This window comes from Mchenga conophoros, linkage group LG16 (assembly GCF_057382185.1).
Source record: "Mchenga conophoros isolate Kocher_MC1m ecotype Shallow Benthic linkage group LG16, M_conophoros_male_GT1.1, whole genome shotgun sequence".
In the NCBI taxonomy this organism is placed as follows: Eukaryota; Metazoa; Chordata; class Actinopteri; order Cichliformes; family Cichlidae; genus Mchenga; species Mchenga conophoros.
This window is the reverse complement of record NC_140541.1, coordinates 29,465,722-29,490,026: the sequence shown is the minus strand read 5'-3', so window position 1 is coordinate 29,490,026 and position 24,305 is coordinate 29,465,722. Positions and strand designations below refer to the sequence as shown.

Sequence of the window (24,305 nt, the reverse complement as noted above, 5' to 3'; positions counted from 1 at the left end):
CAACCTGCCGGATAAACCTCAGTCAGTCGGAACTGCGTAGTGCAATTTAGTTTCTAGCCGGGATCTCGAACATCCGGTATTCTGTGCGCCGTCAAAACAGGTCCCTTGTTCCCGTGCATGCTGCGAACAGCTGATGTCGTGCTCCTCACTGTCACACAGTCGTGAAACATTTTCTCCCAAGTTTTTACAAGCGAATAAGTCGACATGACGAAAGAAGAATTGCAGGGGTAAGAATATGAATAAAGTGTTAAGCTGTGCCTCAGATCTCAGAGCGCAAAATGATCTTACTGCGGTATGCTAACTCGGAGAGCAGGCGGCTAGCATTGCCTTAATATGACAGATGATTGCATCAGACACTTTAAAGTTCTGCTGCTGCAAAATTAAAAGCTTAAAGGTGTAAGAAGTGTGAGACAAAAAACAAAACGAAGCCATGACTAGCTTAACCTGCTCACATTGCTGTAAAATTTGACTTCATACTGGCTTCACTCGATTTTCTGGTGAGAAGTTTTAAGAAGATAATACGACCTCTTAGAAGTGGTACAGGTGTTCTGATGGTTTTATAAGTGGGTTCAAATTGTTTTAAAATATTATACTTTACTTGTGTGTCTTTGCAGCTGAGTCAAACCTGGAATCTGAATTAAATAATGTCACATTTAAGCAGATCTTTCACACATTAGCTGCACTATATATACTCTCAATGCGTCATGTACAGCTGTGATCAGAAGTTTGCATAGTCTCATTACAGGCATGAATGTTATGGTAATTTTTAATTGGAATGATTTCTTTGAACTGTTTTTTTAATTCCAGGGTGGAATGATTGTACAGTATAAATCTTTAATGAATTAACAAAGAAAACGGGACAAAGGGGGAAAAATAGCTGTGTTTAAATCCAAGGTATACATACAGGTTTAACTGTATACATACACTCACTAATTTTAATAGTGCTAAATGTTCTAGGTCTTTTTTTCTTCTTCTTGAAAGCCCCATTGTTAAGTCCTCAGTAGTGATCACGATTGGCAACAACTGGTAGTTTCTCTTTCGAGCACGTAGCTGATCAAAATGCCAAGATTGTCAGCTCTAACAATTGTACACAAATAGTGTTCAGATGTGTCACCACTTCGCCAAAGTTTGGAAGATGTTCATAAACAAAACAGGAACCACCAGTGCTCAAGCCTGTCATGAACTGGAAACTACTGTATCACCATCGTCACTGTCCACTGCAGAGTTTTATATCCGGTCTTTAAGTGATGACGTGATGAACCCTGCTTCCAGGCCCAAACCACTCTGCGCTTATTAAGGCTGCTGTGTTTTTAATGTGTTTTAATGCTTTGTATCTTGTTCTGTTTATTCTCAACAAGCCCCTAAAAACAGTCAGTGACCACTGTCGGCCTCTCTCGGCTTTTATTACCACTATTCATTTCAAAGTTCAGTTTTTAAAACCTTACGATGTAACTACAGCCCAGCCGATGCAGCAGTATAGTAATGACTAACCTCATATTGCAGTTGTTCTCCTGACTGAAGTTCGGTCCATTTACAGCATCCTGCCATGTGATTGCATTTTTCCCTAACCATTGGGAATCCTCACATTAACACATTGGGGGGAAAAAAGTTAGCACTCATCCTCCAGCTTCACTGTGTTTATATTATGCTAACATAACTGTGTTGCTAGCGATCACGTAGCACATCATTATGTACCAGCGAGCCAAACCTGAGTAACCCTACAAAACATCACTGCTGTTTACTTTCCTGTCTTCATTTATGTCGGAAATGATAGCAGAGCTGTAGGTCTTAATTTGTTTCAGAACTCTCTCAGTCTGAACCTGGTATATTTTATTTAGCTGGAAACTAACGAGCTAACTCCCGGCTAACTTCTAACTCCGTTAAATTTCATAAATTCTGTTTTCATGGATGCCTGCATGTTAAACTGGTCCAGCAGCCACACTGATCATTTTATTACAGATGAAAGAATTTAGACAGTTTTTCAACTCTGAATGATGCCGCAGTGATAGTTTGACTTAGGGACCTGCAGCAGAGTTTGGGCCCAGGCGTGGCTAATGACATCAGACTTAAAGAGCAGATTGCCATGGACTAAGAGGCTGCTCACCAAGAAAGAATCCCATGCTCTAAAGTCAATGCTTCCAACTTTGACTGTAATTTGCAGTTGCCCACATTTACAAGCCAAATGCCTTCTAGAGAAAAGCTTTGAGGTCAAATGAGGCAGAGATTGCTAATAGGAGGAGTAAAAGTCAGGCTTTTAGACTTAAGACCACTGGGGCATCTGTCAAGCATGGTGGTGGTAGCATCATGTTCTGGGGCTTAGTTGCTGCCAGTGATACTGGTATAGTGCACAGAGTGAACTGAATAAGTAAGGAGGACTACATTTAAATTCTTCACTGCACCTAAAATCAATAGACAGTTGAATTCAATTAAACTTTGATTTAATTGAATGTTCAAACAGGAAAAAGATGTCAAACACAAATCAAAACTGGTTTTGGAATGGATAAAACAGGCTAACATTAAACTACTGGAGTGGCCAGGTCTTCAGAAACTTGTTGAAGGCTACGAAAAATGTCTGGTCGAGGTGTGACTTACTGAGGGACATTAAACCAAATGCTAGTGTATACTTTTGACCACAAGTGTAAATGCGAGAGGTCAGCTATTCCAATTATCCTTTCACTTTAAAATATGATAAACTGATTCTATTACTTGCAAAGTTGAAAATAACTTTTACTATCATCTGTTCTCCTTTAAATGATAGCTGTGGTTATCTTGGGTTTTTGGAGGTCTGTATTCATTTTAAAGAAAATAATCTGGTGAGCAGAATGTTTGTCCTTTTCATACATGATTAATAACTTAAGAAGGCTAACAGCCCAGAGGATTTTAAAGAATAACTTTACTGGACAAAGGTAGTTTAAAAGTCACGTTTGCAGATGTCAGACTTGATGGTTTTTGTTCATGCTCATTCTAGAGTCTGCTTTACTCGTGCCATTTCCATTTATGGGCCACATCAAAACTTTAAAGTGGATGGTTAAGTCATTCAAAACTACAATAGACCGTGAGTGAGTCACCATAAAAATAAAAAATCAGCACGTGTAAAGCAGAAAAAAAGTCCAAAGTAAATATCACGGTACTTACAATGTTTGTGTTGAGACTGCCAGCTTAGTTATTTGCAGACAAGCTGCTGTAAAGCTTTAGATTAACATCTCACCAGCCAGTTTGAATGAGTGGAGTCACCAGCTTGGTAGCATGAAATAGAAGATTAATAACACATCAGTTCCCTTGTGTGTGCTGTCATTTTGCATAGTGTTTCTCTCATTTCATGTTATTTGATATCAGCCACTGACATTATAGCTATAATCCTTAATCCCTACAGCTCCATGAGTCTATTATTGCCATTAAATGACTTTTGAAAGTTGATAGGTGCAAACGCAAAACATGTTTGAAGTGGCATGCATTTTATTGGCTATTCTGGTAAGAGTCAGTAGTTTATGACTGCTTGGAAGGAGTCATAAAGGAGGAGGAGGAAGAAACAGGGAAACTGGGAGAGCCAGTGAAGTCAATGACTTTTAGCAACTTTAGGCAACTACAGGGGAAGAAACTGCTGAAGACACCAAGGAGAATGTCCCTAGATAGCCTAATGTATTTGTTGCTAGGTCAAGTCAGTCAACGCTATCCCAACCTCTATTTGTTGCTAGTATTTTTTTAGCCTGCAGTGTCATGAAGTTGCTCAATATCGCTGATGTTCAGTAGTCTCTGGTTGGTGTGACGTAGCTAGACACATCTCGTGTAGACAGTAGAAATGGCACAATACCACTTTTTTTATATCCGATATCATAAATTTAGATTTCTGCCGATACCGATATGAATCCGATATAATCTATTTTATAATCAGTAAAACTGTTTTTTAATGCATATATATCTTGCTGCATTTTGTATAAGTTCATACTCAAATTTAAAAAGACAAAACACTAAAGCTATTCTATTATACCTGTATGCAAAATTACACTGCACCCAAAATATTTTGCAGTTCAGTAATACTGATCTTTTCATTTAAACTTCTAGCAGAACTTTAAATCTAAGTATTTAAAGTAATATTTCAAAAAGTAATTTAAAATTAAATTTGATGGAGATTTCAAAAACTCTTTCTTTCTGAAAAAAAGAAGCACATCAGCACAAAATAATGTTTATGTTGAACAACTAAAAACATCAGGTTGTAGAATGGACCCCTTTATGCTTAAAGCTTAACATAAATAGACATCCAGAGTGGAAAGCAGTGCAAATAAATGCAAACACGGCTTCATGACACTCACCTTTTGTCAAGATGGATGTAAGTGTAAGCTGTTTCTATCACATTTAACCTGAGAGTGGATTTTGTGTAATTTCTGTGCAAAACTTAACACAAGTATGAATAAAAGTGTCTTTCATAGGGTTTTTCTGAACCACAGAACTGTTTAGGCTGCAACACTGTTTTTTTTTTGTTTTTGTTTTTTTTTCCAAAGTAAAACTTGAGTCCATCCATTGTACAGTCAGACTTAGCTATGACAACGCACAAACATCTGAGCTCCATGTATCGGTTGTTAAGCTTAACGTAGGAATGCTTTACAAACGTTCAGAGATGAACTTACACACTTGCTTTACTTCTCTGGGAATGCTTGCTTGGAGATGAAATGCCGGTTTGGCAGCACGTAGCGAGGCTCCAGATGCTTTCGGTGTGAAGTAACTCCAGACCACTAACGGGTCTCGCACGCAACAGCCGCTCTGTCACGTGATGCACACTGCTCCAACGTGCTAAGGTCACTACCTGGGTTAGTTTTGTGAGGTGCTTTTGTGAAATGTAATAGATGGAGTTAAATTTTTATTTCTCCCCGATATCCATTCCAGTAATTTAGGTCTGAATCGGACTGATACTGTATATCGGATCGGTCCATCCCTAGTACGCAGGGCTATTATGTGAGTATAAGAGCTTTCTGCTGCTCTGGTGACATCCTTTACACTGCTGAGTCTCAGCCAATGACTGAGACAATGACTGGTACCACTTTGTTTCATATTAAACTATTATTAACTGTTTGTCTTTTATGATATGGTAATATTAGAAATGTTGTTACAATAATATGTTGTGTTAGGACTTTGTAACTGTTGGGCACACGTCCATGTGATCTATACTATGCATGTGTTAACTGCAAAAAAAAAGCTGACTGTGCAACATATGGCAGTATGTCTGTCATTAAATGATGTGTTTTTTAACAAATACAAAGGCTTAGAGTTTGTTGACTATAAATGCATGTGGACATCTGCACCACAGGCTGATCTCACTCGCCTGGGGGGGAAGGCTGTTGATCCAGTTTAACGAATTCAGCCGGTTGGCAGAACACATGAATAATACAACCTGAGTGCATTTTAATTGGTCTGCTTCGTGCCGTTTTCATCCAGGTTCCAAACACGCTTATAGCACAAGGTAGCAACAGACCAACCAATAGGCTGCCTCAAACTGTCTTTTAAAACAGGATAATGTGGCAAAGAGTTTTAGGTGTAGGTGAGAAACATTTGAATTTCATGTGTGCTGAATTAGAATGAGGCAGCACGGTGGCACGGTGGTTAGCACTGTTGCCGCACAGCAAGAAGGTCCTGAGTTCAATTCCACCATCAGGGCGGGGTCTTTCTATGTGGAGTTTGCATGTTCTCCCTGTGTTTGCGTGGGTTCCCTCCGGGTACTCCGGCTTCCTCCCACCGTCCAAAGACATGCAGCTTGTGGGGATAGGTTAATTGGATAATCCAAATTGCCACTAGGTGTGAATGTGAGTGCGAATGGTTGTCTGTCCCTGTGTGTTGGCCCTGCGACAGACTGGCGACCTGTCCAGGGTGTACCCCGCCTCTCGCCCTATGACAGCTGGGATAGGCTCCAGCACCCCCCGCGACCCTGAAAAGGATAAGCGGAAGCGAATGGATGGATGAATTAGAATGAGCCTCACCACCTGAATCGTGGTGTATTTTTTGTCATTTCAATGGGAAAATATATGGTGTGGTTCTAAATCATAAAAGATCTCAGTGGTGGTTGTTGGGACAGTGGTGTCACTATTAAATTTGGATCCTTGGGGGAAGTACGAGTTTGGTCTGAAGTCAAAATATGTTGTGATTTCTGTGTCTTGTTTAGGTTTTATTGCTATTCATAGTTGGCCTTTGATCCGTGTTATTTCCTGTGACTAAATAGGAGCGGGTCCTTTATAGCTTGCGTGCTTCCTTCAGGATTAGACACCTGGTCTCATTCATACACCTGTCATCTTAGCACACGTTTACAACAGCTGACGGAAAAGCAAAAAGTCCCAATATTTTATATGATTGTTTTATCTCTGCTTATCTTTTTTACCGTTATGTTCTTTTGTGACTTACATGTTCACCTACATATGAGAGTGTCTGTTGACCTGTTGCTTGCATAAACCAAATTTTTCTACAAGAAAAAGTTGAATACTTATCAGCTCCTGCGTTATGTTGTGCTGTGTAGTATGGTGGTTTTTGTGCAAATACAGACATCTTTTACTTTCTGATAAGGCACGGTGTTATCACAGTGTTATCATAATTGAATGAGCTCCATTTTTCTATGTTAGATTTTCAGGCTAGCATCTTCTTAAAGCTGCACTGTTTATCCAGGCGATCTTAGTTCAGATTTTTCTCTGCCGTGCCTCTGTTCACACAGGCTCCAGCAGTTTTTGTTTGGAACAACAATGGGAATAAAAGTAGTGCATACTTAAAGGCTGGAGGTGGTGATGGTTCAGAATTAATTTTCCCAGGCGGTCAATAACTTCCTCGTGGGATGCACAAGAAATAGGAGGTGGAAGTCGAAGGAAATGTTTATGTTGTGCATTTCTTCCTGTTTCAGGGCAACAGAGGAGGAGCAGCAGGCTCAGTCAAAGAAAGCCCTGAAGAAACAGCAGAAGGAAGCGGAGAAAGCTGCAAAGAAGGCTGAGAAACAGGCCAAAATGGTCAGATGTTTTGTTTTCTTCTGTTTTGTTGTTTTGCATCCGCCACCCTTGTACAGCTGGTAAGGGTGTGACGTGCTGTTGTGTGGGCATTTGGGGTTCAGCTGGGTTGGAGACTCCATTGTTTAAGTATTCCTGTCATTTTGGCTGTGTTTATATCCACCCAAACAAAGTGCTATTTTCTTCTACACCAAGTGAAAAGTTCCTTCCTAGTATGCCATTTGAACCATTTTGCCACTTATTGTAATACTGTGCTTTTGCCCACCATAAATGAAGCTGACAGGTGTGCTGTGTTGTGTTGGGTCGCCAACCTTCTGTCCCCTTCACCATGTTTCATTAAAAAAATGGACAGATAAGTCACACCTGATTTGAATTTGGCCAGTCTTCATCCAATTCCAGCAACTCTGTTATGTTTTCTCTTCACCCCCTGAGTCCTGTTCTGATCACTTGTACAGCACACTCCATGTTTCATATTAACAATAATTTAGTCCATTATTTGCTAACATTTTATTCTGTCTTAAATGTTACTAGTACTAGCTGTTGTTGTTATTACTACTAGTGGAAAGCCCACAGGAAGGTGGGTTTCTTCAGGCTGTGCCCAACTGTGCCCTTGGGCTAAAGCCCCGTCACCACAGACTCTTCTTTAAGCACCCTTCTCAGGCTTGGCTCTAGGGTGAGGCCTCAGTAACTTTGGTTCCCAGACAGGGTGAACTGGTGCCTTGAATTCTTTTCTTTGGTTTTCTGAATCACTTTTGTCTGGCCCCTCACGCATTATTGGGATATGCAAACCCCTCCACTACAATAATGTAGAGATGGCCAGGAGGAGATCCTGGTGCAGACTGGATGAGCTAGAGAAAGTGGTTGGAGAGAGGGAGGTCAAGACTTCTCCGTCTACACTGCTGACCCAACGACCCAGACATGAATGAGAGACAGAAAAGTAGGGCTGGATGATAGAAAGATAAAGATGGGTCAATATAAAGGCGATAACTGATTCTTTCTGTATTTTATGTTTGAAGATAGTGCCGCATCATACCAATCATGTCGAAACAGAGTTGAAGCCGCATCATGTTGGGCTGACGCACAGAGTGTAGGAGGAGCAGCTGGCAGCAGCACATGTGCTAATCTCTGGGCTGCTGCAGCCTTACACGCTAGTATTTCAGTTTGAGCAAGATAAATGGCAACAACAACAGAACATGTTAATGTCAACTTGAGCAACAGCATTACAAAACACAACAACCCAGCAGACGCAGCCTGAGGCTTAAACACAAGGACATTGTATAAGAGAAGGGTCCAAGGAATTTGGCTCCATGGAGACATTCCTACATGGAGCCGCATGCACTGCAAACTGTGTCGAAAGCATGTTTCTGCACAAGTAAGCACTTACAAATTGCAAAATTAAACGTATATCTTTGTTTAGGAGTAAAAAGGAGCATTTAAGCTTGGCAGAAGTTATTATTTCATCTATATTGTGAAACATGTATGGGTATCGATTGATATAACCTAAACTGAGATATCACCCAGCCCTACACAAAATGAACAATGGATAGATGGGATACTAGATCTTTCAGCTGCAAAGACTTATCTCCCCATCACACCAAGTGAAATGAACACATTTTCCACCAACGTGCAGATTGAGTAATATGTTTCTTGATGTCCAGTGACGCAGATGGATTAGTTGTTAGCGGGCTTCTGTAATGTCACAGTAACTAGTGAAGTCACATATTTATTCATATTACACAAACTTTGACATTTTGCTGAACTTCTGCTGTTGCCCAAACTTAGGCTGATGATCTGATAATAGTGGTGTTTTTTTGTACTAAACACAGCGAACAGCAGCTCCACCCACTAAATGGTGTGCAGATATGATGCTGCACATCCTATCCTGTGTTATCAGAGAACTGAAAGAGAAGCTGTTTGCTTGTTTAAACACGTGATTCAGCAAGCCTGCTAACCACTTAGACTTTTGATGCAATTTTGGCTTCCAGACAAGGTCCTGACAATGTTCAGGTCACATTTGCTAATCGTAGTTTCAGATTAATACGCTTCTTTCCCCTTTGAGCTGTATTTGCTATGAAGGCCATATAGAAACGGAAAAAAAGTAGCAGAAAGTTTGAAAATTGTGAATTGGTAACATTTCTCCAATAATGAAATGCACAGATATTAATACTGATGTGATCTTACATATTTTTCTTTCCCGTAGGCGTACCTTTAGAGCAGAATCTGCAGGATATAAATAAGGGAATCTTTAGAAAATGTGCCATCTAGTTTGACACCCTTTGCATAGTCGTGTCATGACTGAAGTGCCTGTGATAGTGAAAACAGCAAAGAATCCTTTCTTCCAGCTGAATTCATCCAGTCAGCATGTTTCATGGAAGAAGCAGGTGCTGTCACTGTTTAATCCACTGGATATTGCTGCCTCTATCGCGCTGGAATAGCAAGCATTGCCTAGGGGAAGAGCTCAAAGCTGAACCGAATGTTTATTGGGCCTTAGCTGCGTTATTTTCTGCTTTGCGCTTTTTTGCAAGGGTTTTCTGCCAGCACTTGTCGTTTCTGTGGGACTGATGGGGCTCGGCTTGCTTCGTGGCCGTAGCCTGTTTGCATGCACTTGATCACAAGCTGTAATATCATCCATCGACGGGATTCATGTGACGGGATTTTCACAGCAAGAATGGGCGATTCCAATTCACTCAACTGCCACTAGATATTTCTGTACACCAATGTCAATTTGCATAGAAAATGGAACTGTAACTTTTCCAAGACTCGATCTCATCGCGCTCTGAGAGTTATTTGCCCAGAAGTCAGCGCGGAGATAAAGAATATCTGTTCACTTACACTGTTTCTATTACAAAGCAATATCTCCTGCTGCCATTACTCATTGTCTTTGATGGGCTGGAGCAGTGTGTGGATAAGCTGTGCATTCTAAGCATCTAAGTCTTGGCTCTGGGATTGAATTGCAGTCTATTATTTGTATTTAAATCCCTGGTAGCGTGAGATGAAAAATCGATTTACATGCCAGGTGTAAAAATAAAACAACAACAACATTTTAAGTTGGATGTTTTAAACTTTTAATTAATTGATAGTCCTCTTGTTGCGATTTCTTAGTTATTTGTCTTTTAAATCCCTTTCTCCTCTTTGTGTTTCAGGCTTCTGAACAACAAAGCGCAGAGGAAGATGTAAGTGCTTCGTAGAGATCACAGCACTCGTCCTCCGATACAAGTTCTCTGCTTTTATGACTGACTTTGATTTTGGCGCCTGTGCATTCACACCGTGGCAACAACTTGTATGCAAATACCTGCACGCAAACCTCTCCCTGCCTGTTTTCTGTTCAGTTTTTTTTTTTATGATAAGCCCCATTATCTGTTGTGTCTGTCTAAGATGTAGTAGACAGACAGACGTCAGAAGCTTATGAAGTCAAAGTGGCAGAACTGTCTCGGAGAACAAAAAAGTCCACGTGCATGCGTCAGTACTGTTTTCATTTAATGGTTAAATGAAATGCTGCTAAAGATTTCACCCTTTTGATTTTTAAGGACTTTGCCAAGGACCGATATGGTGTGTCAGCTATGGTCCAGTCCCAACAAAAGCTGGGTTAGTATGGGAGCTACTTTCTTCACTCATCGGCATTTCATATCTGAAAGCGGAAATTGATTTGTATTGAAAAAGAAGACACAACATCTTTTTATTAGATTTTTATTAGATTTACATTGCCATATAGTCCCATTTTGCTCCTTTATTTGAGTAGTTCCACATGTTGCAGTGTGGAAATACTCAATTATGTTTCTGTGCTTGCCAACTTGATGGATCACTAACATTAGCAGGAATGTTTGGTTGTATCCTAAGTGATGAAAATGATGTAATGAGAGGCTGACGTGATGGTTCATAAGAGTATGAGAGTTTCTGTTGACACAACGATAATATAGGACGGAGGTTTTATTATTGTAAATGTCATCGTCGGCGTGTCTTTATTTTATAATGTTACAGAACAACTTTATGATTTTGATAGCAGAGTCTGCCTGAATTTGAAAGACTGAACGAAATATCTGAATTTTTGATCATTTGTTCTTATTATTTATGAATGAATGAACTAACAGTAAGACGATACCATAGATGCATTATACACACAGACTTGGTTTCTATCTCTGATCCAGTAGCTTGGGAAACTTCAGTAGCATTATTAATAACATGGTGAGGGAATAACATTTTAGGTCTCCATCATAATGTAACAAATATATTTCTGATAATGAAATTAAAAACAAGGACAGACTGAAATGAGTCAACTCAGTGCTGGAAACAGGAACTAGTGTAAGACTACAGTTAAAAGTTAAAAGGTGACAGAAAAACAGGCTCGAGTGCAAAAACAAACAGAAAAAAGGCTAATCAAGATCATTGCCGGTGGCCCGGCTACTAAGCTGCTGTCAAAAACAAAAGATTCCAAGTCGGTTATACAACAGTGACGTAGGTCGGACACTTTTTGTGGAAAACAGGTTGAGCATTGGTGCAGTGGTACAAAGTGTAAACTCTGCTGCATGTTTGTGTACACGATGACTTCCCAATCCAGAACTTCACAGTTGAGCTTTTGTCTGGCTGTCAGTCATACTGATTTAACACGATAACATCATAAAAAATCCTTTTGGTGTCATCTCTGGTCGCCATTTAAGCGATGCTAGTGATAATAGCGGTAACGTATAAAGTTTGATAAACGAGGCAGCAGGCGGACCTGTTGATGTCGTCCATCTGTCTGGATGCACTTTCAGCTCCACTGGCAGCAAACAAAGTGGTGCCTCCCTCACCTGCATAGCAAGCTCAGCCACGAGGATGGAGCTGGAGCAGAGGTGGGGGCTGAAACCCGAGGGCTTTCATGTGGGTTGACAGAGTTCTCAGCCAACAGGGCGGCTCTGTTTTCTCTGGTGTAGCCTCGGTGTCTGCCTTCTCTGCTCACTGATAATGAAGAGTAAGCATGCCTCTGAGTAATACAGGTGAAACTAGAGTCAATTTGTCATAGAGCACAAAGAGAGCAGACGAGTTAGACAGCTTTTGGCAAGTCTCCTAGTGTTTCTTATTTATTAGGCATGCCTGTAATTTGAGCATTTTATTGTCTGCACTTTTACACGTGCACAAGCATGCTCATTGGCTTTTCTTTCTGCCTTTGGGAGTATGTAGGGAAGAGAGGGGAGGGATTCTTTGCACGCAGGTGGGGAAATGGAGGAAGCGAAGTCCTTTGAAGTAATAAAATATTTTGCGTGTGTGTTTGTGTGTGTGCGTGCGTGTGCGAGCCAGACAGGGAGTTGGTCCGGGTCCAAGACCTTACTCCTGAGAAAGCTGACCAGCTGATCTGGCTGCGCGCCCGAGTCCACACCAGCCGAGCCAAAGGTGAGATCACCTCCCCCTTTGTTCACCTTTTGTTTTTCTTTTGTTTTTTTGGTTCTGCAGCTTTCTTTGTGTGAAAGACACAAACGGCCATGATTAGATGCCCCCTGAGCTAATCCGCCGTGAACTATACTGAAAAGTTTATAACATCTGCCCTGGGGTCATTTTTATTCACAGCAGCACTTTCTCTTCAAGATCAAACAGCAGTGCCGTTTGGCTTTCACTTGGTGTTCCATTTCAAATGATGTAAATGACAGACATCGCTGTCTTTAGGTTCAACACTGGAGGCCCTGTGCTAGAAGAGAAGCATAAAGCTTTTATTGCAACTTTATGCACCAAACACTCCCAGAGTAAAATCAGAATTTTAAAAGACTTTTTGCTCCTGTTTGTGAAATAATTTTTTTTAAGATTGTGAGGCGTTACAAAGCAGATTTGTTTTTCCACTCTTTCCTTGTTAAGCAGTTGACAACCTGAAGGTGTTTTTGATATCACCGTCAGGCTAGCTTGTCACTGCCAACTGGAAGATCAGATAACCTGTCCCCCCTCAGTTCCAGTTGCTGGCAGTCACGAAGCTTCACTGTTTGAATACAATAACCCTCTGAGCTTTGCCTGGTTATTGCTCCTCTCCATAAACAGTGAGCCTTTTGCAAATAAACTATAGTCTCTGTGATGTTTTTTTTTTTTTAACCATTTCCTTTAAAGATAACTTCCAGAATCAAGAGTCACTTCCTCTCCACTTGTGTCTTCATTCTCTGCTTGCTGTAGGATGTCTGTGTGAGCAGAATAACATCCTGAATTGTGTGAGATGAGGTACATCTGTTGGTGGGATTTTGGCATCACTATTATTTCCACCACCCGCCCTGTTCTCACAGGCAACAAACATCAAAGTAACTGGGTGGTCTGATTATCTCCTGCCCTCAGTCTTTGTGGCTAACGTGTTTACACTCTTCCTAGGTCCCTGTATATGCTTGATAGGAAGGTAGCAATCAGCCTTTCTCCACACAGTGCTCTTCAAAGACAAGGCTCTGTTTGCAAATGTTTGACACTTCATCTGATCCCTACAGCTGTGAGACACTCATCTCAAGTCACACACACAGCCCTTTTGACTGAACAAACCTACTTAGCTTCAGACAGAGTGCCCAAGGTATTATTCTGACAAGGCTGTTATGCTTGTATTGTAAAAAGCGAGCTCTATCTATTGTTGTTTTGCTTTCAGGGAAGCAATGCTTCTTGGTCTTGCGTCAGCAGCAGTTTAACGTGCAGGCACTGGTCGCAGTGGGGGATCGTGCCAGCAAGCAGATGGTCAAGTTTGCCGCAAAGTAAGTACCGAGACTGTTCTTCCTGTCAGAGAGGGCAGAAACAATGGTGGGAAAAAAAACCTTGGCCATAACGGTCCACTGATCCATTTTCACACGTCTGACCGAGGTGGAGGGCGGGGAAATCAATCATTTTTTCACTTGGCAGTAAAAGCTGGCTTTCAACAGGGCGGAATACAGCAGTGGCCTAATGGGGCAGTTCCTGTCAAGATGGCAGATACAGCTCCTTGGATCAGAGGAGGGAGAAATAATTAAGAGCCAAGAATCATTAGTCATGTTAGCAGCCAAACTATAGCCCATTACTGGTAGTCGATGAATGGACATAACCATCCACGGATGTGCACTTTATTAAAGAAACAAAAGGGGTGTTGCTGATAATGATGTTAGATTAGGCTCGCGTTAGAGGTTTGCAGCAGGGCTTATTTGTTTAAAAAGAAACCCTATTGGGGTTTTAAATTGACACAAAAAATGATGCATGATGATTTATGATGCACCTGATGTAATTTACTGAAATATGCAGTTTATTCATTAAAAAACCCAAACAGTTATTTTGAAGTACGCCCAGTATTTAGTGAATTTAAGAGGGAAGAACTTAATTATCACATAATACATCTTCTTAGACATTGCTAAATTAAGCAAAAGGTAACACCCCGACTGTAATCTGCAAGACTGAAATGACAGTTAAGACATGGGATAACACTGATCTTAAGCAATGCAGGGATTGCAGTAATGAATGTGTGTGTGTGTGTGTGTGTGTTTTTTCTTTTAAAGTGTAGCTACTATTTAGTTGCACAAGTGTGATGTTCTGATAGGCTTAAAACATTTTTAAACATTTGAGGCTTATAAGTTGGCATGAGACGATTTGATTGAAAACTGCCAAACATCTTTGGAGTGTCGTCAACCTCCGTAACGGGACGTTCGAGACGTTGACCTCATTGGCAGCAGGCGCTGCTCACGCTGCATTTCCCCAGAGTTTTTCCTACCTTGATCCTTGATCCACCCTGAATACATTCAAAACAGTCTGTTGTATTAGACTACACAAAACTACACAACTAACCGCTGAACAAATATTAATTTCATGTAATGCTTGTGATAACATTGGCTTTCTTTTGCTACGGTTTGTTGAAAACACGAGACTTGATGAAAGATGTAAGTAATGAACGTTGGTTTTAATGTACACAGCTGTCTGAGCCGTATGTAAACAAGTCGGCGCTGCTAAATGTTTGATGACGGGCAGCATGTGCCTAAATTACCATTTGACACGCACGCATTATGTTCATGTTTTCAGAAATGAGGCCCTGAGATCTCGGTGTAAGTTTGTTGCGGTATCATGAGGTTCATGGGAAATTTAACCCAGACACAGGCAAATTTTTCTAATGAGGTCAAGGTCACTGCTGCTCAGACCAGAGTTTTGACCATAACTTTGTAACAAGTATCACCAGCTGCTGACACAGCCATAGTTCCTCTTTATAGTCACTGAGCTGGCCTTTTTCTTGCCGCTGTTGTAATATGGCATCGGGGCTTTCAAAATAGCTCCAAAGACGGGCAGAGAGGGGTCTGTAGCTCCAAACTGTAATTTCCTTTAAGCCTCAACATTTGAACCCCTAACAGATGAAATGAATAACACCAACCATGTATTTAAAATTCGATTGCTGTGGTAATCCCCGGTGTACAACATCCACACCGACACTCCCTGACAGCAGCAGCCTCCTTCATTAGGACGGTGTGCGCTGTCTGTGCACTGAAACTGCCCCAGAACAGCCCGAGCGACACTGCGAAAAAGCCAAGGGTTTAGCCTGACCAGGAAAAAAGCTCAACAGGATGCTCTGAAAAATGCTTGAGCTACAGAGTCGCCACAGAACCGAACATCCAGGTCCCAAAAACCACACGAGCTCCTGTGGAGTGTTCATGTTCCTCAGTGGGACTGGGCTGTGTGGGCAGCTTATAGAGGCCCTGCACGATACTTGGCAATTTTTGGGGTTTTTTTTTTTTATGTTTTGAAAATGAGGGTACGTCAAAAGATGGTGCCTTTTACTATATATAAATTTATATATAAATAGTGTTCTCCTTGCACTTTAACATATTTTTGTAACCAGTGATTTCTTTTATGTGCAGCACTTCCTCAGTCTTGTTCTGCAATGTTGTGGTCGGACAGTTGGATTGTTTTGCAATCTTATGCCACCTGACAGCCTAACACCACAGCAAGTGAAAGTGATGACATGGTTGTCAAGACAACACCATCTTGCATCAGAACTAAACAACAGCAAAGTCATACCACTTTGCAGTTGCTTACCAAGCAGGTTTCCAAAACAACATTGTTGCTGTGCTTCTGTTTGTAGTTGTATCTCTAAGAACAGGTGGCACTATCACTCCTGTAGCTTTGTGGCGCACATTTAGTGTCAGACAATGTGGTCTGATGATTGACAAGCTGATTGAGACCCTGGATTACAAGTAAATCCCCTCATAACTGCTCTAAGGACGGAGATTGCATTGCTGAGAATCCCCTTACTTGTATTGCATGTCCAAGTGATCATCCGTCCATTCTCACAGTTTAATTAAGTGATCTTCTGCCTGTGCTCAACCTTTACTCTCAAGTACCTCTCAAGTGCTGAATGTAGAGCAGCGACGAAATTGTGGCTGAGCTCTGAAAAGGAACAACATGTCAGTTGTTTGCTATGGAGTTGGTCGGTTTAATTCAGAGCGCTTTTTAAAACTGTTGGTTGTTTTTTTTTGTGAACAGCACTACTTTGTGATGCTGTACTGTACCTGGATGTACACAGATTTGGATTTTAAAACTGACAGGAGGCAGAGTAAGGAACAGTTATGTTAAAAACTAGTTATTTTTCATAATTGTTGTGTGGCCGAGGAAGAGTACGTGTCATCACCTGATGGGGGTTATTTATTTATTACTTTATTTAACAAGGAAAAACCCATTGAGATTTAAAATCTCATTTACCTGTAAATGAGATTCACTGTCCTCTGAGGTCATCGACAGGAGGCAAGAATCCTTCTTTTTAATGCTGATATGAGGCCATTTAGAGTGATATGCTGATTTTACTGTTGGTTCTTGGGGTTCAAAGTGGTATTATAAGATGATACATGTTATAACTTCGAAGCTGAAGAAATCTGAAAGCGACTACAGCCAGGAATTTATGTTGTAACACTTGTTCAGTCAGCTAAAGTTAGAGGCAGTTTGGAGTCAGGCTTGCCGAACCAGTCAGCTTGTCCTTCCTGGATCACTGATTCGAGCGCTCGCTCCCTTTTCTCTTTCCTTCTTGTGTTGAATGAATCTGTTTCTGTTGGTGTGCGCTCAGTGTGTTGTCATTAGACTTTTGTCCTGCAGCGGAGGTTATTAATGTGGGGATTTATTTATCTAGCTGATCTCCGACTGGAGGGGATTGGGTCTGGTGGCAGCTGTCGTGGGGCTGAAGGGACGGCGGTACCCCAGCGTTCGGTCCCTCATTACTGCTTTGTAATGAGGACGAGTGGTGGATTACAGCGGGTTTCCCATCTGGCCGTTTGCTTTGAGACAGTGGGCGTTGTACCTCAGATGTTACTTTGGGTTTCAGTGAGGAGCCTGTGCAGGGGGATGCTGCACTGTTGTTTAAAACTGATTATAAGGAAATTAGAAAGGGTTCCCCTGGTATGCTGTGGCTCACAAGAGGGAAATTCTTACCCCAGCTCTCAAAGTCAAAGAGTTTTTGTAGTAGAGCTGGGTACTTTCCAGGAGCTGTAGTATGAGGCAAGTTTTATCAAAGCTTACAAATCCCCCCTCGAGCCCCAGTGCTCGTGTTTGTTTATTTTTCCTTTGTGACTGAAATTACTGTTTCAATAAGAAAGTTAAGATTGTGCACACTGCTATAATTTATCGTTCCAGCTGAGTTAAAAACTGTTGTTGAATTGCTTAGCTGTTTGATATGGCCCGAGTCTCACCCAGGTCTTTAAATAAACACCTTTTGACAAATAATGTGGTGATAGAAATTTCACCACATGGGGCCTAAAATAAATTTTAGTGGGTAAAATGGTTTTGCAGGTGTTTTTTGTTTTGTTTTCTTCCCATGTGAGATAAACAATCACCAACAGACACCCATTTGTTTAAAAAATACATGAAAATGATGAAAATGATAGCATATTCTGCCTTGTTGCAACCTGTTAATTTGAATCTAATGTAGTCTCACGTTCACGATTATTATGAACAGGGCAATGTGGTTTCGTACGCCACAAGCTCTTGCGGTATGTCAATTAGCCCATATGCAAATATCAGTGCTGTTTTTATTTTAAAACACATGAGGGGGAAAAAAACCCTTAAAAAAACCTACCGCCCAGTCAAAAATCACCCACCCATATACCCCGCACTATCCTCGGTGCATAAAAGCATGACAAATGTAAAAACTTGTCTACAAGCATTGTACATACTTTAACGGATATGTGGTTTTCACAGTTGCTCGTCTTTCCAAACAGATAAATCTGTTTTGTAACTAGCGTGCATCACTTACACTTTCCTCCCCCTGAATGTTTCCACCAGCATCACCAAGGAGAGCATCGTCGATGTGGAGGCGACAGTGAGGAAAGTGGAGCAGAAGATCGAGAGCTGTTCCCAGCAGGACGTCGAGCTCCACGTTGAAAGGGTTGGCACTTTCACTGCAGTCCTTAATGGGCACTTCTTAGCAGACAGACATGTAAACATAGAGAAGATAATACAGTTGCTTTTAAAGCCGCAGATGTCTCCTACACATATAAATAAAAATACCAGAGGGTGTATATTTTGCCTCCCAGCATATGCAGTGCGTACGCACCCAGACAATGAAGCATCCATAATTCATGTTATTCAAGCAGGTACCAAAGAGGTTTTCACTGTAGCGCATTGACCATTTAACTCTTCCTTTTAAACTCTTGATTTAACGCAGTATCTGAGCTTTAAGTAACATCCATTTTATTTATATGCCAAGAAAATGAAACAAAAGTCACCTCAAGGCTCTTACGTACTGTACTGCAAAAGAATTTGATGTAGTGAATGCATCAAATTTTGGTGAATGGGATGAGATTTTCTCTGCTATGATGCCCAATGTAAATGAAAAACATAAAAACACAAAGCAGCACGTAGGTGATTTTCTCACACATTGATGAGGTTTTAACAGATGCAGCTTTTAGCCTCTTTCATTTTCACCTTCTTCACCTGTTTCTGGAGTCCCGGGACTTTCCATTGTCTCAGCATCGAATAAAAACATCGGTGGTTTGTCACACTTTTAATTTTTTGTGATTTTTTTATTTTTTTTTATTTTTATCGTTTCCCTTCTCAGATTTTTGTCATCAGCCAGGCTGAGCCTCGTCTCCCATTGCAGCTGGAGGACGCTGTCAGGCCTGATGGAGAGGGTGAAGAGGTGAGGATGAATGGGGGGATGGATGAGGGGAGTCAAAGTGCAGTTAGAGTATTAGCTGAGTAATTATTATTCATTTGGACATCATTGGCAGCATTTTAGGTATCTTAAAAACTTCTAAAAGCAGACTCTCAGTGTAAAAAGAACAAGGCCTGATAGTTACTGTGTGTGTGCGAGTCCATTCACTGTCATGGAGTGCACAGATGGGTTTAGTCTGACTACACAATGAATATAAGTCCGTTTTTATCTGAATACTTTATATAAAAAGCAAAATGGAAACGCATTCTGTGCATGCTGAGCTCTAACGGCACTCTTTCAGTGAGACTGTTTTCAGTGAGGAGAATGGAGATTTGTGTTTTTGGCAGAGTCAAGGATTGGCTGATTAAACCTAATCACCTTGTTTGAATCACCCTCCTCATGCAAATGGTGATTTCATCGCACAGTGTTTATAAGAGCCGGCTGCCAGTGTTGAGGGAGTTCTCTGAATTGCAATTAAGGAATTGTGCAGTGATGCAGAATCATTCAAGAAAATCATGAAGCATTTAAAAAGCCATTCTTTTTCCTAGCTGCAGTATAGGTGGTTAGAAATACATGTAAACCTTTGAGGCTGCTGGTTTAGCAGCACCAAAAAACGATGGCTAAGCGGAATTCCAGCTCAAAGCAGTTGGCTCTGTTTCCTGTTTCAAACCAAAAAATGATTATTCTAGTATAGAGGATCAGCTTCAGCTCCCAGATTTGCAAAGTGGAAACATTGAATTTTCCAATAATAACATTCCTGATGTAGCCGTTGAATCGGCTTAACACATAAAACGGCAGGATGTCATTTTTTTCGTAGCTTTAGATCCATCGTATCTGCTGTGGAATTATACATCGCACTGTACATGCGTGCACATTAATATGAGTCTCATCAATACCAAAGACAGCTGAGGGCCCATCATTGTTTATCCAGTAAGCTAATATCTGCAGCTGTAGCAGCGTCTCAGGTGTTTTCTGTTGGGATTCAGCATGTCAGTCACAGACTTGTAGCAACACCTGCTTTCCCCAGAGACACTAGCCTCAACAGCCCTGTCTGTCTAACTGTCTGCCCATCTAACAGTTTGTCCCTCTGCGTGTGGCTGTTTGGAGCAGGATGTGGCTACACAGGCTATTAGCTCAAACCCCTGTGGGTCTTCTCAGGAAGCCTGACATCCACGACCCTGGAAGGAGCGGCTCTTCCTGTGATGAAACATTTACTTTTCAGTTGTTACCTTTTTCCTTTTCTTTATATTCTTTTTGTCCTGTTGTCCCACATTGCAGGTGTCTTTTATTGCACTTGACTCTGTTATACTCACTGAGCTAAGTAGGTAGATGTGGTAAAGCTGCAGGAGAATGGTAGTTTTGCATTGTTCCCAGGAAGGTTTTTGCAGGCTGATTGCATTGTTTTAGGTTTGCAAGCTGCCAATAGCTTTAAAGCTAAAAATGATTTGTATTTCTTTCTTTTTTTTGTTATAGTTTTTCCCTGTGAGTTGTGAAAAGCCCCTAAAATGCTTCCATAACACTGACGGCAAACACTCCTGTGTGAATAGGAGGAGATGAATAGTAATGATTTTTAATATTTCATAGGCTGAGGAGGTTTTGGTAGGATGACTGTGTTTTTGTGTTTGTATTCAGGAAGGCAGAGCCACAGTTAACCAGGACACCCGGCTGGACAACAGAGTGATTGATCTCAGGGTAAGTTTCTATCATCTGTGACCACGTGAGTCTGTGAAAATTTGCATTTGGTTTGATACATGTAATATTTTAGTTGATTAATGATGAATTTTTAGCTGTTTTAAACTAAGGTGTTCATAAAGATTATAAATTTGATGCTTTATGGGTGCTTCCTGTGTGAGGATGTCCTACCCGAAGTCTTGGGGTTGCCTCAATGTCTCCCTGGAAGAGTTGGCTGAAATACATGGATTTGAAAAACAAAAAAATTATTGCCATTATAACAACAATAATTTTACAGCTTACATCCTGTCTCCGAGCACAGAAAACTTCTACCACAAATGTAGGCTGTTGGAGAGTGAATGTAAAATATTTGTGAAGGAATGCAAACAACAAACCAGCGCACCTCTAAAAGTAAAGAGAAAAGGCTGTGATTTAGTGGGCTGGTGATATGAATCTTATACAGTGCTGAGAGATGTGCTAAACTTATGCGAGCAGCAGAAGACACTAAGCCGCAAAGTGTCTCATTGTTTTGATATGTTCCTCCCACATGGAAGATACGACTGGCAGGAAGGCAGCAACACCACAGCACAGAGCCACTTTGTTCACAAGCTTCACAACAACACCTGCTTCTGCAGCACTGTGCACTTTGAGCTCATGGACTTGGGTCTGTCATCAGTTTTGCTCTTAAGAGCCCGCTGAAGCTATAAAGTGCTTCCCACACTGCCAAACTCTTCAGAAGGGAACCATAAAATGCCTTTGATAATTATGTAGTTCACATGAAACTCCATTTCTAACTTGAACATTTTTAAAGTTTAAAAGTTTAGTTTTAAAAGACGGCTGGACTTGCAGACAGTTTCTGGACTGTCATCCGGACGTGCTGGAGTCCAAACAAATCCTCTAACACTAGTGCTCCCATTACCTCAGCCTTCAAGATGTAAGAAATGTGATTGATTATGAGACCTACGTCATGCTATTTTGTGATTAATCATAATATTTGGTCCATAAAAACTGCATCCAGCTTCCTTAGATCAAATAAAAAAGGTGATAAATCTGTGTTACCTATGTCGCTGGCTTTACAAACGCAGACAAGCACGACACCCAACAACAAATTTTATCATAAACCAGAAGGAAAGAAGAAAACTCTGAGAACTCATTTTCTACAAAGACCGATTCCCCGTCCTGTCATTTTTCAAGAAAGATTCAGATCCACATCAAACACACCATTCTCCCTTTGCTTCATGCTCCGGCTCTTCGTGAAGTTTCACATGTAAGCATCGGAGATGGAAAGTAAAGCCAGTTGCGTTTTATCAGAACAGGTCTAAAAGTTTTGAAGAGAAGAGAGCTGTGATTTCGATACAAGCGCAAAAGCAAAATGTCCTAATGCAGATTTGTGTATTTCAGGTTGCTTTAGGAAGGGTTAGGGTGTATGCTGACTACCACACATACTGTACACATACAGGCTGTATGAACAATGATGCCAGCACTAGACTGTGGTCAATCTCCAAGTACACATATCGACGGCCTCTTGAGTACGATGATGAGCCCGTAATTGGATGCTGGCAAATGTTTAAATTTTTTGAGCTTTGAAACCTCTGTGTGGTATGTGTTCACCGCAGCTGGGTTTCAAGGAGGTATGAACTATTGAGAGGTATACCAGAGTAAGGTATATTTCATGAGGCCCCTCACCATCAGAAGAACTGCCAGTTTCAGGATAGTAACTGCCACCCACCAACCCACTCACTATTACGCCTACTCGCTGCAGACTTGCTGTAAACAGGAAGCGCTTTCGAATTTTTAAATTGGGTCTTACACAGTCTGGTTTTTAGGTCTGTTTCCCCACATTTAACGCTGGGCACAGCCCCATGTGTGATGTGTGACACAAATGAGTCATAGGTGGTGTGATAGTAGAATGAATGATTTGCTTCAGTGCCTTTTAAAGAGGTTTGTAAAAGTGTTTTAAGCAGGGACGTTTTATATTTTTCTGCACTTCTGCTTTCTGTCAAGCACCCAGATTGTAAATGATGGAAAAGTTTTAGCCAGACAACCCTGAAGCATTGTCTGCAGATTAATGAGCTTTCCAGGATTTAGACACGATCATATTTCGAGTCAGCCGGCTGTTAGTCAGACGAAGACTATTCAGGACCGGACAGGCACTAGAAATGGGATGTGAAGCACTTTAATTAACGCAGAACTGTGCATTTATGTATTGAAAAGACCCAGGTCTGACTTCATGATGATGTACGGTAACTAGACTTGAAAACCAGACAAGATCAGTTGTAGAAATCTTGTGGTCATTTGAAATGAGTCAGTCGATTTCTGGGAGTGTTCACTGGCATTTTGACATGCTCTGTCACCCAACTGTTGACTCTTGGGGGCTTTTGTGCATGAGGTTTTTACAGTAACCTCTTCACAGCAGTTTTATGCCTCACCTTGGTTTCGGTATTTATATTGATAATCTAAATACTGAAACACAATTTAAAAAAAAACAATAAATAAAGGTATTTCTAAGTTTCTGCGGCTCTTCCAGGATTTGAACACGTTGCCGTTGCCAACAAATAATTGTCACACCCTTCACATAGACAGGAGGTCCTTGAAGAAACTGGCAGTCTTGTTTTCACACATTTGTCATGGTTGTGTAATAACGTAGATGAATCACTGCAACCGTCTTGATGGTGTTTATTTTTGTGTATCCTCCTGAAAAGACGACCACCAGCCAGGCCGTGTTCCGCCTGCAGTCAGGTGTGTGCCAGCTCTTCAGGGACACCCTCACCAAAAAGGGCTTTGTGGAGATCCAGACGCCGAAAATTATATCGGGTAAAAACAAAAAAAAACACCCTCTGCCACATTGACACGTGGGAAAACTGAGACTAGCATGCATTGAATCATTTTTGATTAGATGTTTCAGTAGAGGCACACTTGTTTTCACGTCACTGCCCACAGGTGTTTCGTGAGTCATTGTGTAACAGTTGTAAGTTGACTTCCTCATCAGGCTGATCTAGGCTCCACTTCAAATCAAGAGCAAAATAAAAAGTTCAGCTAAAGCTTTTGAAACACACACATGCGCAGTCATGCACATCTATGCTAAAGGAGACAGTAAGGTATTAGAGAGAATTTCATCGTTTCAGACCTATGAGGGTTTTAATCCAGACCGCTGGGAATTTCGATGCATCGACCAGCTCTCACGTCAGCCTCTCTGCTTTCACATTTCCACACAGCGCCCTTCTAATTTGACAGGAGAGGCTTTCCTTAAGATCAATCCCAAAGGATCTCATCTCACTTTATTGAAGAAAAGGAGGACTGAAAGGGAGAAACTTAGAACTCAGACAAAAATCTTCTCACCAATATTCAGGAGAAAGAGTTATTGGAGCTTTCACCATTTAATGGCATATCTCTTATGCTGGCTTTATTTTTTCCAGCATTAACTCAATTTGGAGGCTCCAGATGCTTTTTGAACCATTCAAACCTTTACTTGGTTAATATGTAATGTACTGTTTGAAGCTTTAATAATCTAAAATAATCCGTTTGGAGTCTTTATGATAAAAAAAGATAAATTCTTAAAAGAAGCAGAAGCACAGTAGTCTTAT

The 24,305-nt window shown here is 41.0% G+C and overlaps 1 protein-coding gene across 1 annotated transcript in view; it reads left to right on the top strand.

The window, feature by feature from the left end:
* Positions 1-72: 72 nt before the first annotated feature.
* Positions 73-24,305, top strand: part of dars1 (aspartyl-tRNA synthetase 1) — a 31,625-nt gene continuing 7,392 nt past the window's right edge. The window contains exons 1-10 of the mRNA XM_085249857.1: positions 73-227; positions 6,875-6,977; positions 10,118-10,147; positions 10,502-10,559; positions 12,249-12,341; positions 13,555-13,657; positions 18,180-18,282; positions 18,955-19,035; positions 20,683-20,742; positions 23,424-23,535. Of these exons, the coding sequence (XP_085105983.1) occupies positions 205-227; positions 6,875-6,977; positions 10,118-10,147; positions 10,502-10,559; positions 12,249-12,341; positions 13,555-13,657; positions 18,180-18,282; positions 18,955-19,035; positions 20,683-20,742; positions 23,424-23,535 (766 nt within the window). The 5' untranslated portion in view covers positions 73-204. The remainder of the gene's footprint in view (positions 228-6,874; positions 6,978-10,117; positions 10,148-10,501; positions 10,560-12,248; positions 12,342-13,554; positions 13,658-18,179; positions 18,283-18,954; positions 19,036-20,682; positions 20,743-23,423; positions 23,536-24,305) is intronic.